Raw genomic sequence first — 18664 nt, 5'->3', positions numbered from 1 at the left:
AACAAATGAGTAAACCCAGAAGTTAATTTACAGTGTAAGAAATATCCTGCAGTTTATGGCCACCAGATGGCCCTAGAGGTAAGAATGATAAGACAGGCGCTTCATTGTTTACATCTTCACAGATTGTTGGAAAACAAAACATAGTTTTATTTATTCATTCATTAATTTATCTATAGTAGACACTGATTAAAAACTTGGCCAAATGTTAAATTATTAAATAAAAAAAGATTAAATCTCATCCTAAAAGAGCTTAAAAATGCTGATATCTCACCGTCAGATGACTGTACAACCGTGTTTTGTATATTCTTACAGCTTCTATTTGCATTATTGACAAGTGGCATTTACTTTTACTGAATTTGCTGACAAATGAGATTTTAACATAAAGTGTGGGCATGAGATCTCTATTACTACTTTCAGTGGTCTCACCTGCCGGCGTTTTAAGTAGTCCAGTGAAATCTGTACATTCTGGAGTCTATGGAAGCGCATCCGGCCCTTCTCCCGTGGCTGTGAGGGGGACAGACAGGCAATATTATCAGTATACGTTTTGTGTGACACAGGTGAACTCAAGGCACCAGACACTCACCGTACCAGACAGCTCATGATGCTATCACACACAGCTGAAAATCTCAACTGTTGCATTTTATAAAAAAAGAAAACCTATTGTTCTTACAATAGTTACATTGTATTTTGTGAATTTTGAGTTCTGGTGCCATCTATGGCATTGGCTGTCAATTACATCACACCTGATGCAACCTGTGAAGGTATCAAAATATAAATCATTTTTATATAATTTTAAATAAATATATTACGTTTAGAAATAGGAACAAAATGATGGATGACATTTCACACTACTTTGCTGTCTTTTTTCACTTGACAAACATAATCACTATGAACTATTGTTTTAAGCAAATAAGATGCTGACACATTTATTTATCTTGTCTTCCACAGAAAAAATGCATCTAGCTTTAAAACTAGAAGGGAAAGTCAAAAGTAGCATTATTTTTGACTTTACAGCTTTAAACTGAACACTAACTTCAATTGTTGTTACTGTATAGTTGTAACTTTACATGCTTAGGCCTATGTTGGTTATAAGTTATAAGATGCCTCGAATGAGCACAAAAGCCAGAAATGGAGCGGGCCGAGACCCAAGCGTGAAGCAGTAAGACGGGAAAGACGGAGAGAGACAAAGAATATTTTGTGTTGGTGAAATTCTCCTGTGTCCAGCCAATGCGCAAAAAACTCCATTGACTCTTACAGTGGAGCTGAGATGCTTCTCGCCGTGCATTTTATTAATGACCATCATCAAGTTTAAGAGACAATACAGTGTTGACCTGAAGAGAAATGACCACAAATGAGCAGATGACGGATGACCTTAAAGAAAAAAAGACATTTGTGTTTTACAAAACTGCTTGTGCTGTCAATGAATGCAACAGCTCAGGAGGGCTGGAAATAAAGGACTGATGTGAGCTCCAAGATTTTGTTTGATTATCTGTTATTTTTCTATTAAAATAATCGTTTAGTCTTAATTTATTCTTGTTTCAGTCACATGATATGTACTCATGTTTTAACAATGACAGACGTGTATATGTAACCAAATAATATCACATTTTATACTACTGCTTTAAAGACCCCTTGAAAGATTTAAATGCAATTTTTATTCTTAAAGGGTAAGTTCATCCAAAAATCTATTTTGTGTGATTTTTTACATTAAACATGTTTTGAGACCTCCCGGCGTCTTCGGAGCACAAATAAAGATATTTTATGTAAGACATGATACTAAGCTACTGAAACTATGGCTGCTGGCTATCCAATACGTAAAGCAAATGATGCGCATGCGTCGAAGTGCTCTCGTGAACGCGCACCATACACTGACAAGACAGAGGAGAATATATCGAATCAAGTCTTTATTATCATGTCTATGAGGAAGCCTGCAAATCTCTTGGAAGTCACCTAAATGTCTTTATTTGTGCTCCGAAGACGTGTTGAACATAATGTCACACAAATTCGATTTTTGAATGAACTTACCCTTTAAGCTATTTTCAAGTGTAGCAGTGACCATCAACGTTTTCAGTGGCTGTACTGGCATTTCACTTTTTTTCAATGTTTTTCTCTATAGACTAAGTCACTCAAACATTTATTTCCATTATTTTATACATGTGCCGTTTTCATGGCAAAAGCCACTTGACTTGTAAATCTTGGTTCAAATTTACGTATGTGATGAATTACACGATTACAAATAATTTATTGCTCAAACAATATGAGAGAGAAACCGTGTTTTTAAAAATATACTCCAATTCTGGATTCATGAGGTCTTTAACACAAACGGAACTTGAGTCAGGCCTTTAATCCACAGCTCAAGCTTTAGTGTCTTAAGAAATGTTCAAGCTGGTGTTGTAGTGCAATCCGCAGCAATCTCAGGAGGCAACATACAGTATAGCAACATGGTGACAAACATGATGTTGATCCATCCAGAGTCTAAACCTGACTGCTGTTCTTAATGTCTACAGTCCACAGATGAGAAGTCAAGCTTCTCTGAGTTAATATCACAGCACACTCTACATAAGATCTGTTACTGAGGCTGGAGAGCAGGTGTCCACACCTACCCCCTTATCCTCATCCTCATCATCATCACGTCCATGCCGCTCAACCGTGCATGCTTCAGCCGCACTCACCAACCGTAACGTCTTCAGAAAATCACGCTCCCTTGGCTTAACCGCGGGTACAAACACAGAAACAGGTGGACACGTAAGACATGGACAGCAGAAGAAAATGAGGAGGACAGAAGACATGAGGGAGAAGAAAGAGGGGGTGAACAAAAGGAAAGGGGCAGCATCTAAGGAAATCTCACGAGAAGCTCTAATGTATTCATTTGAATTTTTCAATTCACTTTAACTTCTATAGTGCTTTGTGCATTGCATCAAAGCAGCTTTACAGAACAGAAATATTTTAGTGTCAAAAATATTTTGGAATGCATTTTGGCATTCTTGAAGGCTTCATTACGTCACAGGATCTAACCGTACACACCTTTAGAAAAGAAGTCAAAAGGAATCTCAGACAATCGGTGACATTTGACCAAATGAACTGAATAAATGTAGGCTAACTATATTCCACATCAACAGTTAGTGAAATGGTTCAACAAGTCTAAGTCTACATCCTCGTATTTGCTTTATGATAAATCCAAATGCAATCCATGAAAAGTACACTACCGTGTTTAGGGTCATATTTAAAATGATATTAAACTCATTTAAACTATGGAACAACACAAATGTAATTTAAGGAATTAAGCCGTGACTAAATAAAATAGAAACATGTATGATCAATTTAAACATTGACACAATTGCCTTCCCATAAGAAAAAACAGATTAGATCTCTTCAATCTCCAATTAATTTCCTCCAAGACGTGAATTTGGTTCAAGTCTATATTATTAAAGAATTTAATATGAACTTCTTCATTTTTTCTTCAAATTTACGTAACTACAGATTATTTTACATACTCATTCAGTAAACGTATTTTAATAATTGTCTTTTAAATTTTTTATGAGAACTCCATAGAATCTCCAAAGCTAAAACGTTTTGCACCAGGTTTGCCAGTAACTTACTGTAGAATTGATTTACAATTTTGTTCTAAACATAAACGTACCTAGTTCCTATCTTTCATAAAAAAATGTTTTAAATATATATACTAGAAAACAATGCTTAGGAAGAATGTCATTTTCTGGTGTGTTACTGTGCTAATGCCTCTTCTTGCTCATTTTAAAGTGCTTTAATTTTGATAAAATTTAGTTTGACAACGGTACTTACAGTAAAGTAGTATTAAGTAGTACTTGCAGTTACTGGCAAACCTCCTGCATAACTAAAGCAAAGTTTAACAGTGTACAAAAGAGCAAGTTTTGGTTTTCAAAAAATATACATTCATGAACTCCAGTGACCTTAAAATGTTCAACGGTAGTGTATATTTTCATTTGATTTAAATGAATTTATTTCATTGTACATGCACCTTATTTAGTCTGAAATTAATTAAACTAAGTGAGAACTATTGCTGAAAGAATTTATCAAAACACATGTACGTTGGATTATAATACAAAAGGACTTAATATATCACTTTACAGAAGAACAGGCAGAAAACACAGAGGACTAGAAATACATGATGATTTCTTAATGTAAAACATGTAGATAGGGGGCAGAGTACGTGAACTCCGTCTTTTTGTTTAAAAACACAAACATGCGCTTTTAGCAGTGTACGCTATTAGCACTGATATGTTAGCTGCCCTAAAGCTCTATACACAACACTTATATTAGCAAAAAGCTTATTAATGTGTAAGTGGTGCATCTGTAGGCCTGGTTTATTAGTAACACACTCACACACACACTTATGTGGACTGGTGTGGAGGATGGATCTACAGCGCCCCCTTCGGAAACATTGTGAGCTTACAGAAAGTGTAGAAGAAGTGTTCAAGTGTTCTGCTTTAAGAAAGCTTAAAGATTTAACACACATACATGTTTAAGACAGAGCTGACAATACTCACCAGTGTGTCACCAGACAACACCTCCAGAAGAGAGATCAGGTTATGTCCATCTCGCAAATCCTCATACAGGTCATTCACATGCTTGCGTACCTGCCACAGAGTAAAAGCACAATTTCAAACAAAATGCGAAAAATATGTTGAATGACAGACACACAATCTATGTTTACATTTATGCATTTGGCAGACACATTTATTAATTCAATTACTAGTATGTGTGTTCCCTGAGGTCATGACCTTTGTAGATGGGCTTCAAAAACATGTGCAAAGACATTTACAGTGAATTAAATCAACTGGAATCATTAACTATTGACATGTCCAGTAATACTTATCACACAGAACTTGCCAGTCTTCACCCCTTTTCATGGCATCAACTGTGAGATACTGAAAAGAAATCTTAAGAACCTTCTGAACCTTAGCTTTGTATACTGTACTAGGCTTTAATGGACTAGTTTTGATGCACTTATGTATTTTGTTGCCTATGTTCTTATAATTGCTTCTAACGTTTCCTCTTCTGTAAGTCGCTTTGGATAAAAGCGTCTGCTAAATTACTAAATGTAAATGTGAAAAGCCTGTTCAAACAAAAGCCAAACCTGTATTATCTCAAATCTATGACAAGTTATGTTTAGTTGAGCTAATATTCCTAAAGGTGTGTAAAGTAAGGGCTTTCAGCTCGAAAGTAGCAGTGTTGCAACAATCTATAGAAATATTCTCAATGTTACTCAATCAACAGGATGCAGGTATGAGTTATTTGAAGCAGTTGTTCTTAAAGTCAACTCTCTCACATATACAGTCAGACATAAACCATCACTATCTCTCATTTTGGCCACTGTGTATAGACCCCCAGGCCCCTACGCATATTTTCTAAAAGAGTTTGCAGACTTTATGTCAGACCTGTTGGTTCATGCTGACAAAGCATGCAAATTAAACATTAACAGTGTTAAACATTAACAAACCCACCCATAGCTTTAATCATACCCTAGACCTAGTTATATCACATGGAATCGATCTTAGCGATATAGAGATCCTACCTCAAAGTAATGATGTCTCTGATAACTACCTAGTGTTGTGTAAAATAGGTATCGGAATTGAAGGCTTATCGCTTCGTATTATCGACGGGGCAGAATTATACCGACCACTTAAGAGAGATTAACAGCTTTACCTGCCCGAACCTGTCCCAACTACTTAGTGCACCCTTAAACAACCTGGCCACATTATAGCATTAAAATGACAAAACACCTACTACTTCCACCAGACCAAGGTTTTACTTGACCTCAGTGCCGTATTTGATACCGTAGATCATTCCATACTTCTAGATCTTATATCAGTATTCAGGTACAATGGTTCAGATCGCATTTATCTGATTGATATCCATTTGTTCATTTAAATGGGGAATCAACAAATCAAATGCCAGTAAACTATGGATTACATCAAGGATCGGGTTAAGGGCCCTTGCTATTCTCTATATACATGCTGCCTTCTAACATTATTAGAAAACATGGAATTAGCTCCGTAGCTATGCAGCTTTAAACATTGAGACATTAAACATTGGATGACGTAATTTTCTTCTGATAAGACAGAGATATTACTTATGAGACCAAATACCTGTAAGCCCGGCCGACATGGGTTTTTTGGGAGCCGATGACGATATCGATGGGAGTAAAAAAATTCCTATATCAATTGACTTGTGTAGATAGGGTGGGAGTCCACCTATTTGTGGATTGTGTGCATGCCTTGAAGTTGGAAATGTTTCAAAATGCACAGAGAGCCATACACAAATGCAATCTACAAATAAATGTCAATATAAATTTGACGTCTAACATATATTTATCGTTCGCTTTTTGTGCATATGGGGATTTAAAAAAAAATTGTGAAACTCTCTAAATTTATTTGGGGATCATAGTTTATTTATTCAGAATAATGCAACAATTCTGACCTCATAAACTTATGGGGTCATTGCGATTGAGTTGAATTGAATTGAAAAGTCAATAGATCGCAGTTCCTGTCTCTACAACATCTCGTCAACTCATCTGTCATACATCATATTTTCCAAGAAACCATTAGTCAGTGAACTGTTTAACATACTCCATATGTCATCTGTTCAGATTTAATGATATACCAACCAACATTTCACAATAATTATCACTCATGTTGTGTTGAAAGTATTGTTATTCTTCACATAAACATGCAGCATTCCAGTCATTTCCTACATGAATGTTTAACACCCCCATCAGATGTTAATAAATGACAGATGTCTTATCTGAAGGTCTTAAACCCGCCGTATCGCCGAAGGCAGGAACAGCACCCTGCGCTGGGTACGATACCCTCAATTTGCCCTAAATACCACACCACTGCAGTCACCTATCTGCCTTACCGACCTGCTTTCACTCAGGTCCTTTCCTCCATAATTCCCAACAACCACAGCTGCAGGACTAAAATAGATTGTAACGGCGGTTGTGGGTCAGTCCTTTACTCTCATCTACTGTATGTGCTGCGAGTCATTGACACGTGTAAGAAATGTGAGTAGAAGAGCCCTTATTTCAAGATATCTTGAGGCCGACACTGACATTATGTGATTCGAGGAATAGACTTGAAGACACATGCATGAAAAATCTGACTTTAAAACACTTCTAAAGATGATTGAGTGTTCAGTGTTAATGAGAGCTGGATGATCTATAACCTACTATAATTATGATCAAGTAGTGTATTTTATTTTCAATTATTATATTGATGACATAAAACGAAATAACATTATAAATATTGTGATGATCTACAGGCAAATCATTTTAGCTTCATACAGGACAAAATGTTAATATTCTAAAAAGCACATCCACCATTAAAGTCATTTAAATTACTTTTTTTTAAAGTTAGTAAATGCAAAATGATAGACGTGTGAGAAACCATAATATTTTTAAAGCTGCCATGAAATAAAAACTGGCAATTCTTTTTTTTATTCTTTTTTTTTTCAGGTCCATACATTACAATCAGTGAAAATAACTATCAGTCTAACTTCTCATTAAGCCATCTGCCGATGTACATTAATAGCCCATAAAAACAAGGAAAGCATCACAGGCTTGATTAACAGTACCAAAGTAAGCAGGGACCATTAGGCCTTCAGACTACATTACATACGCATAGCTATTTTTAGACATAGTAAAATCTGACCTAGAAATAAAACAAACATAATGGGGTAAAAACCTCAATGACTTAAAATGCCCTCTACTGAGAGGTAATAGGGAGAAGCAAAAAGAGAAAAAAATAAAAATAAAAATAAAAAGACACCAAAATCCACTTTAAACAAATGAAGGGCGTAATGGCGTGATATACGTTATCTTTCCCATTTTTTCAAAAAAGTTCCCTGTTGCAATCTCAAAGCGAAAGTAATCCTTTCCATCTTAAAAATATCATAGATAATGTCAATCCATTCCTCCACGGTAGGTTTTCCTGGTTTTAACCACCTTCTAGTAATAGCTTTTCTACTAGCAGCACTTAAGATCTGAAATAAGTATTTGACATGAGAAGAAACATTTTCTGTTGACAAGGCCCCTAAATATAAAGACTCAAATTTAAATTGAATGTCCATCTGAAAAATGCTTTGCAAAACTTTATACACCTCCCGCCAAAATGGAATCAATAATGTACAGGACCAGAAAATGTGAAAATGATTTGCTTCCTGGCAGCCACATTGTCTCCAACATGCCGAGGAATTGGAGTAGTGCTTCTTCTGAACTGGGGTAATGAAAAACCTTATAAGGTTTTTCCAGCAAAACTCTCGCCATACAGATGAACTGGAAGTTTTCCACTGTATCTCACATAAGTTCTCCCAATCTTCTTCCTTTAAAACAAAGTTTCCTTTCTGTTCCCATTTTTGCTTTATATACAGTGAACTAACTTTTCTTTGTTATAGCCCCTTATATATTCTTGAAATGAGCTTCCGGATGGAGCCAGCAAGATAAGCCACTATAAACGCCTACTCCAGTAAACCTCCTCTGCATTCGGTCCATATAATGCCGGACCTGAAGGAATCTATAAAAATCGTCCTTATCTAAGCCAAATTGCCTCTTCAGATTTTGAAAGTTATTCATCGTCCCCTTTTGCAAAAATGTACTGTATGCTGATAAACCTTGCGATGTCCATCTCTTAAATCTTGCGTCCCATCTAAAAATCGGTATCAAATGCACACCATCTCAGGACCTTTACCCCCTCCTTCAGGTTATTTTGAGCTATTACCTTACTCCATATCTTAAGTGACAAACATATCCATGGGTTCCCAATTCTTTTAAATTGTACAACAAGTCCTTATCCCCAATTGCTGCCTGAATTTGAAATTCCTCTGACATAGCGCTCTCAATCTCCTTCCATCTAGCACAGTAGTCTGGGTTGCACCAGCATACTAATGCCCTCAATTGAGCCGCTGTAAAGTAGTCTTTTAAGCATGGGAGAGCGACCCCGCCCTTGATTTTTGTCAATTGTAAACTCTGGTATATAATTCTTGGCCTTCGTCCCTGCCAAATGAACCTTGAAATATGCTTGTCCCACTCTTGAAATTGTTGGTCCGGTATATCTAATGGAAGAGACTGAAAGAGATACAGCAATGTCGGCAAGACAACCATCTTGACAGATTCCACTCGTGATCCGAAGTTAAAAAAAGGTAGAAGATCCCATCTCCTTATGTCTTCCCTAATCTTTTTGTTCAAGGGGTGGTAGTTAGGTGAGAACAAATTTGTCAAATCCATTGGAATGGTTACCCCCAAATATCTCATTGAAACAGAGTCCCATTTTAAATTATACTTATTTTTCATATTTACCGAGGGGCTATAATTAAAACAGAGAAGTTGTATTTTTGGAACATTCAGCTTATATCCGGAGAAGGATCCATATTGCTCCAATAGTTCCAATAGACGTGCCAAAGACCGCTCAGGGTCAGATAAATACATCAGTACATCATCAGTGAACAACGAAATAATTTGTTCTCTCCCATACATAGCGATTCCTTTAATATTATTGTCCTGGATGATCCATTGGCTCAGTGGCTCAATAAAGATTGCAAACAGGAGGGGGCTAATTGGGCAACCCTGTCTTGTTCCTCTTTCTAATGAAAAGGGGCTAGAGACCGCCCCGTTTAATTTAATTCTTGCCCTTGGGCTATCGTAGAGAGCTCGTAATGTTTTAATAAAGGAACTATGAAAACCAAATTTGTCCAGTACTTTATATAAAAAAGACCAGTTTACACAGTCAAAAGCTTTTTTCTGCGTCCAGCCCCACTAGTACTGCATCTAAATTATATTCTGTTATATGATTAATTACATGTAAAGTCCTTCTGATACTATCTTGAGTTTGTCTTCCTCGAATAAAACCCGTCTGGTCAAGGCTGATAATTAATGGTAGCTGTCCCTCTATTCGTTTGGTTAGTATATGGGTAAATATTTTGTAATCCTGGTTCAGCACCCTTACTGGTCTAAAATTGCCGCATTCAGTCTTGTCCTTCCCCTCCTTAAAACTGGCAATTCTTATTGCTTTAAAATGGCAATTCATATTTGTAATAAATGTTTTTGTTCACATGCCTTCAAATGTGTCTCGGCGTGTGGATGGGACCATTGCAATACAGTATATACAGCAACGGAAAAAAATGTATAGACCATTTTACAATTATTTTCAACGTTTCTCCCAAATAAAAATTAAAAATGTTTGCATTTGCATTTACTAAAACAGGTGATAATAACAGAAGATGCTCTGTATTTTTCAAACCTTAAGAACTGCGAGGTTAACATGGTCATTTTCAACAGTAATATTTTTGTATTTAGAAAAAGTTCCAACATTCGTTTGTGTGATAACCTCGGTTTTGATCAGTTGTCATGTGTCTTGTCATGCTGTCAGTCTTTCACATTGCTGTTATCACTCCTGAGGTTTGATTTAGCTGCAATTTCTCTTCATGTTTTTTAGTGGTTGTATATGTAAATCCTATTTTGGGTTTAAACTAAAAAAGTAATATACATGTACATCCGGAATGGCATCAGGGGGAGAAAATTACGATTTTTTAACCATTTCTTTAAAACAAGCCCTGCATTTAACGTAAGGTAATAAAATAATTTGAGCAGGTTCATGAATTTATTTGCTAAGCAGTTATGTTGTATGTGCCATAAACTGGATCATGTACAGTCAGCTGGTCATTATTACTATAAACCTCATCAGGGAGATATGAGATCATATCATCCTGTGATATGAGATACTGATTATGTTATTAAAGATTATTGTATAATGGCTGACTGGGTGACTATGCATTACACCTGATTATTGATTTATTGATACATTAGTGCGTTTAAATAACAATTATAGAGTAAAAGAGCATCACTTCTTTAAAAGCAAATACACTGATATTGATATTAAAATTGATTTGTTTTTTGGTTGCCATATTACCCAGACCTAGTACTAATAAGAGTTTAACATTAAACCGTTAACCCATATAAAGTAATTCAGAAAAAATTCTGTATTAGTTGCACTTATGGCTTCAAGCTAATCTTATAATACAGAAGACTGTTGTTATCAAGGCCAGAAATCTATTAAACGATAATGAGGACAAAAAATGCTATACTTTAACATAATAACGTAATAAACCTTTGCTGAAAGGTTTGCTCAAATGACGTTGTGCATTCCACAACGTAAAACATAATTAGTTTCTATATCAGATTTATAAAACACGCTGTTACTTGTGATTCATAAAGGTGATAAAAGCCATTAGAAGAAATTCTAACAGACAGGCTGTTACTTGCCATCCTGGACTGGTGGCTTTGTTGCCTAGGAGGACCAAATTATTATAAAACAACATACACCTGAAAGCAGTCAAAAACAGAAACACTTAAAATGTATCTTCACACGGGAGGATGTGTACCAGTATCTGACAATTATATTATGGAAAGTTTTTTCTAACCCAAAGGTGCCTTTGAAAAACCCAGAAGCCACTGGCACACACAAGACTTAATGTAAATTTTGTGGAGTTGCCAGCTACCTTAAAAAACAGCACAAGCATGTTCCTTGATAAACTGCAGCAACATTTCTTTAGGTTTCTGTAATTATTTTCTGTAAAATCCTGTGTAACACTGATATAATAATTTATTTGTTGTATTTTGTACACACTTGAATAAAAAATATGAATTCCCTGTACAAGGAAGTGCCTGAACTATGTATTTAATCCAACTAAATCCATTTTACAGGCTCCATTGAACTTGACACAGTTTTTTCGATTGTTTCCTTTTATGAATTCTATTAGAGATTGCATTTTTTATATTATTACACAATGATTGGACTGTACACTGAAACTCAGACTTAAGAAACTCAAAAAAGGAGGTGTGGCAAAATAATTCAGTGTGTGTGTATATTGTTGCCCTTATGGCAAAAAAACAACAAGCTTACCTTTAAAAGATGTTGATTTATCCATTTTGTGAAGGTCTTTTTCTGGACTCTGTCTCTTTCATCTGAAAAACACCAGTGATTCATGTTAGATTATTGTGATGTAACATTTTATATCATAAAATAGTACTGTAACATGTGCAACATTGACACAAGTTGTGTTCACTTTCTGTTACTCTGTGGATTTTAAACCGACAGAAAGTTATTTGGAACCAAACAGATCTCATCCCCCATTGACTCCTTTGGTATTTATTTTCCCTACTATGGGAGAGGGTGAGTAAATGATGACAGAAATTGTATTTTTGGGTGAACTTTCCCTTTAAGGAAAAAGTATGTAAAGATAAAAAATGAAGAACCGTAAATATTACAAGTACATTTATCTCCTGACTGCAATTTAGATAAAATAAAAAAACAATCAAATCAAGTTTTAAACTATAGATGATCTAGAAAATGTCATGTTATGTATGTATGATACGTGTATGTACACATTTACAGTATATAGGCCTATTTCATGGTTTCATGGATAAAAGATCTTGAGGTTGAACTCCATTTTTCACATTGAAATTTACTTCTGGCTCCAGATTCCCACACCATTTCCAGCCCTCTGTATATGCACAGCCGATTAAAGAGGATAAAGGATGCCAGTACTGAAACTTCTCCGCAGCTCTCTAAAAATAACCACTGTTAGCTCGACATCTGTTTCAAATACGGAAATGTGGTGGACAAATGTAAAAGCTGATTACATTCGAGTCCAGCTTCCATTACACAGAGTTACAGCAGTAGTTTGTTTCCTGTATCCATGGCAACGGGAATGCATCTCTCACATTTAAGCTTTGTGAATTATTCTAAATCCAATAATGGAAATATATATAATCTTTAATATCGTATAAGGAAACCAGCAGTTATTTTACTACAAAAGGCCAGTAACAAAATGTCCTTAACATCTCTTAATAGCTCTAAATATGACCCAGTTACCATCAAAATCATCACCTGATCATTCGTTCAATCTCTCACATGAATATTTCAAAAGGTTTTCTCTGGATGTTCTCTAAAAGAGACCTACAGTACAGCAGAAATACAAAGAGCAACTCTCCATCTTTCCTTCCTAATATCCTAAAACTACATCAACACAAGACTATTAAACAAACCTGGAGAGCTAGAGGACCACTTGTCCCAATAATGCTGGGATGATCCTGTTGTTTCTAGGGTGTTTTAGGGCTGTGACAGATGTTTAGTTGTAACTCATATAGTGCTCTGGGGTAGGTTTTACGTTATGCTAAAGGTAAAGTGTTCTGATCTTCTTTAATATTGTCTGTATGATTTATTCTTCTGTTTAATTTTAAGTAACAGCAGACCACACCTCTCCTAAACAAAATGTTGTGAAGACTCATCCAGTTATGCATTATTTTATTACAGTTGTTTGGATTAAGCTTTTAACACGTAACAACCACAACAAAGTATTTTTTGTCATGCTGAGCAATTGGATCAAAGCCTTAATATATTTAATTTCTGGAGAATGGTTTAGGACCAATCTGATTTCGCTGTGGGCGGGGCTTTTTTCATATTTTCATTGTCAGCTAAGGACGTAATATAAGGAGTTTGTTTAAATCCATAACTGTGAGAAATAGTAAAAACCATGTTTGTCTAAGCTACATTTTCAAGGAATTTTAACATCTGAAGATCACAGGACAAGAGCAACTTAACCAGAGAATAAGAGCTCACCAAACATCTCTGTACTTCGGACCCTTCCACACTAAAACAGATAAACTCTGCCCAAAAGGCATTACGCCAGAAGTGCAAAACAAGTCAATCTCTTCTCAAACCTCGACCCCGTTGCAGTAAAACCACGTCAGCAGACAGAGAGAGCAATCTCGGATAGTTGAGTAAAACTACTGACCCATGCAGCACATGAGAGCCACCAGGAGAGCTCCCCGTCGGCTGTCACCCGTCATCATTCCCTGCTCAGGTGCTTTCAGCGGAGCAGCATGCGTGTGTGTTTGACCGGAGCCCTGCCGCTAAGGGTGGGACGCCTGTCTGCCTCGCAGCAGCAGCTACTCCCTTGTATTTTCCTCACAACTGTCTAGAACGAGTCCTGTCAGGTTTTCCAGACGCTGCCGCTGTGCTGCATGCTGAATGTTTACTTAAGCACAGCCTGGTGCTCCGCTGCGGTCAGTTACTAAGACTACTGCCCAAACCTCCGAGGATATGACTCTGGAGAATACTTTCAGTGACATTTTACACACAGCGCTCTTTTGTAAAGCGACAGACGAGTAACATTGTTTATTGGAGCAAATACGCCAATGTGAATTCACTAATGTGCACGCAATGTATAGGTATTTCAAACGGTCTATTCAAAATACGGCTTATAAATGAACATTTTAAATATCACAGATAACATCTTTTGGACACTTGGAAAAAGCCAGATTATTTAGGAGGATAGAAAGGCACAATGAGCAATAGATTCAGTCATAGCTTCCATGTAGATGTAAATGTGAACCTGTTTTCTCAATATCTTGGAAAATCCCAATAACCATTGTGTAAAAGTATGTCTAAAACTGCAATTCATAACTTTTGCCTTTCTATCATAATCTCGGTTTAAAACATGAAATAGCAAGTCACTCCTTGAATTTATATTTACGTGTTTACATCTAATGTGATGACCTCATCTGAAAATCTTTAAATCAAAGCCACAACTAAACACAAAAGGTACTAAACGTTTCTAAGTACTCATGATGAAGTCTCCATGAACTGTGTCACCCACTACTGAGAATGTTCCAGAACGCTTAAAATGTTGCCAAAATGAGGTGTCTCAGAAGGCAGCATAAATACACAGCCTTAAAATGCTGCCTATGTAAACTATATTTAATAAAGAATGTTTCAAGGGTGTTTCTGAGGAATGGGGCAATAATAGGAGAATGCTGCCATCTTGAGGATTGAAAACGTGCGTATTCTTGCTTTTTACTGCATTCTTCCACGTCAGTTCGATGAGTCAATTCTCAATAAAGATATTATCTAGATAAACTAACAGGGAAGAGCCAATCTATTATCAGATTAGAGTTAAAAGTTATTCACACCCATAAATACCTCCGTTTACAGCCCAGCCTTTCATTACTGTCCATAGTTTATTTAAAAAGTTCCCAAGTGGGATACTTTAGGAAGGTAAACAAGCCCGTGCCTGAAGACACGTAATAATGTGATAATGATGACAAAGCTGTGTTATTTAGATAGCTCACTCCACACCTATGGCCATATAAACGCATAAATCAATGGAAGCCAAAGATGTGCATGAACCAGCTCCCAATCTCCCAATCTCCCAATCTACACCTCATATGTCATTTTATATATGGTTCTGGTGTGTTTACGTGCGAACGTTCAGGAACGGATGAAAACTAATAAATCAGTTAAAATATTACCTAGAAAAATAACAAGTCTGTCAACATTTTTATTCTTTCATCAGATCCTTGTGGTTCACAATCTATGACTTATTGTGTGTCCATACAACGGAAGTCAATGGGGTCCAACGGGTAATCTTCTTTTGTGTTCGGCAGAAGAAATAAAGTCACACAGGTTTTGAATCACTGAAAACAAGGCGGTGAGCCAACTTTCTCTATATCAAGTTTAATGATAAACCATTTCCGTCTGTGCTCACTTTAGTCAAAATGTCTCAACCGTTTAGATATAAATGGAGATCTAAAAGCAGGAGGGACGGGGTCAAAGTGTGAATAGATAGATACAACATAAACAATTCCCACAGAACTAAAAATCACATACGGAAATGCTGATAAGCAGAAATATAAGGAAAGTTGTTCACCGAATCAAGGATTGTAAAAAATCATTTCTTTTTGTAACTCTATTTAATGCATCTAGTGGGGTAGAAATGACATACTTTACCATTATAAAGTTCACAAGTTGAGTTGAAGTGATCATGTGTGTTTGACATTGCCTGACATATACGCGTTCCACATGGCCTAAACAAAGCCTTAAAATATCCCTGTTACAATATCCAGCAAAGCTTTTCAAAACAAACTCCGGTGTCAGGACGTAACATGTTGAAAAGTGCCGTGAAGATGGCGTTAAGTTATGACCAGATGAAAGAACATTACAGTGTATTCATTCGACCATAAGGTGTCTCTTCAGGGAAAACAGTGGTGAATTATAATGTGTGTTGAGAAATGATGACAACGATACAGCGCATAAAAAACTAATGATAAACAACAGAGCTGAGACCTCTTCCGGCTTTATTACAACCTCACAAAATCTCTGAGGTGACTGACACACAGTCATAAACACAACCCTCTTTAACCATAAATAATTGCTTTTTCATTTAAAAAAGCATTATTTTCCAATTAAGTATTATCTGTGTATTTATAGAATATAACACTATGAAGTATTGACTTGTTTTCCTCAGTGCTTGTTAAATACACCTGCCTCTTAAGGGTTAATAGATAACTTCAAGATTTTTTGCATCATTGAGCTCAATGTTATTTCCCAGGACTGTTGTACACTGTGAGGGGTGAGGTCTATGAACAGACAATAGAACAAATTACAGATTCACTGTCATCACCAACTGTATGATACTGTACGTTTGCCAGTTAAATTATCCTGCTAAAGCCTTCCAGATATCCACCATCACATTATTGACATGACATACTGTATGTCCTATTCTCATGACATATGAAAAGTGATATAATGGTAGAGCGAGAAACAACAAAATCGTTACCAAAGTCCTAAAATTTACAAGGTTTTCTAAGGAATAAAAACATCTCTGCAAATCAGCTTTACCACACCGACATGCTCCAATGTGAAACAGAGAAGCCTGAGCCAATCCCCTGAGCCTTGTGTCCAATGATGTCATGACAACAGTGATTGGAAGACCCAAATCCTTAAATGTTGATATGTTAACATTATTGAAAGGTCACATGAAAGGCAACAAGATAGAAAGGAAAGTCATATGTTGCAAAGAAAGGTTACAAAAAGTTGACTGCGCACATACAACATACAACTAGGAAAGTCAATAGACGTCTTTAGACGTTTGCAATTTGGACTGATTCTAAAACACGAGGCAGTGGACTATTCAGTGGCAAATGTAAAGGATTATCAGCACACTCCCAGCATGCAACAGCCTGATTTATAGCAAATATGTTGTGTTCACAGCTTATACAGTGTAACTTTCCCAACAGTAATTTAAGGGATAGTCACTGTGTAGTAATCCAGGGTTAAGTGCCTCGCTCAAGAGCACAACATTGTCCGGATGTCATTATCTCTGCAGTTCAGGGGTTGCTTTCATAACTAAAAACAAACATGCAAGTTATCAGTGGTAAGAGCATGGCGCTAGCAACAACAAGGTCATGGGTTTCGATCCCAGGGATTGCACATACTTAGTAACAAAGCTTTGAATTAATGTGTAAACCGCTTTGGATAAAAGCGTCTGCCAAAAAATGGATGTTAGAGGATGAGCAATTTATATACATTTTGATGAACAGATATAAACGAGACAATTTTTTTTTGTTGTTGTTGTTTTGAGCAATTATTCTTATCATTGACCCAAAGACGGTTCCCACACCAAGCCATGTAAGCAAACCATTTACTATAATTATAGACCAGTGTGTTACACCTTATTATAAACTCTGGGGCACTTTCACACTGTCGATGTGACTGACTTACATACTTCCATACTACTTCAAAGGTTTACTACCTACTTGGTGGATTGTCAGTCTCAAGTAAGCTCTGTATAATTAGTCTGGTTTCGAGTTAACCTGACACCTAACAGAATTTTTTTATGGGTCCATTTACATACAACATGTTCTTGCTTTCAAACGCAGAAAATGAAATGGTACCAAGTGGAAAATGAACTTGTTATTGTAAACCTGGCACAACATCGTGGTGGAATGCAAACAAAATGTTTGGAAAACCCATGCTTGATGACAATGTCAATCGCTGTAACCCATTCCCTATTTCACGCTACTGTAGATCTGGTTGGTATGAAAGCTTTTTTTTCTGAAATCAGTTGCACACCAGCCAGTAAACTACACCCAAGTCGGTTTCCAAAGCTAATGTGGTACACAGCTGACACAGATATTGATAGACTTGATGCACGAGTACCCCGGTTGACACTCAAAGTGAAAAGATACCTGTGGGGTTATGGAGATGGGAGAAGCCATCAAATTTGTGTTTAGCACACAAAACCAAAGTGAGGCAGAGAGAAATAAACACACACAATGCCCTGAGATAAACAGCAGTTGAAGTTCCTGTCATTCCAAAGCAGTGAGAAAATCAAATTCTCCGCCTCCGACAAGGCCGGCATGTGAAATGTATTCACGAGACAGTGAAGTCTTCATACAACCCTCTGCCTTCCTGTAGTCAGCGAAGGAGAGCTATGTGTCATGTGTGATGTCAGAACCACTGCAAACTAATCCCATCATACAGAAGTAAGAATCCTGTTGGGTAATAAATACACATGTTGGAATAAAGACCTGGAGAGCAAAGACAAATCTCACTAAAGCACTTTTATGACTCTGTATCACTGTTCTCCCACATGTATTAGAGAACAGTGATGTACACATGATAGCATGTATTCCTATCGCAAGCCATTACTGCCACAAAGAAAGCAACCTCTTCTTCTGACTCCATGTTTTTGGCACGGAACTTTGTGCGATTGCTTTGGAAATGTATCACTGCCTCCGTACACTTCTCAGTTTTAACTCACTCGTGACATTTAGCACCAACGAATATCT

The 18664-nt window shown here is 36.6% G+C and overlaps 1 protein-coding gene across 3 annotated transcripts in view; it reads right to left on the bottom strand.

The window, feature by feature from the left end:
- Window positions 1-18664, bottom strand: part of dst (dystonin) — a 141218-nt gene that overhangs the window by 111210 nt on the left and 11344 nt on the right. For all 3 annotated transcript variants that reach the window (XM_079473550.1, XM_079473548.1, XM_079473552.1), the window contains 3 exons: window positions 11934-11995; window positions 4527-4616; window positions 427-504 (listed from right to left, as the gene is read on the bottom strand). In XM_079473550.1, coding sequence (XP_079329676.1) covers window positions 427-504; window positions 4527-4616; window positions 11934-11995 — 230 coding nt within the window. The remainder of the gene's footprint in view (window positions 1-426; window positions 505-4526; window positions 4617-11933; window positions 11996-18664) is intronic.

Source organism: Barbatula barbatula (assembly GCF_947034865.1).
Source record: "Barbatula barbatula genome assembly, chromosome: 14".
Lineage (NCBI taxonomy): Eukaryota > Metazoa > Chordata > Actinopteri > Cypriniformes > Nemacheilidae > Barbatula > Barbatula barbatula.
This window is presented reverse-complemented; position numbering and strand designations above follow the sequence as displayed.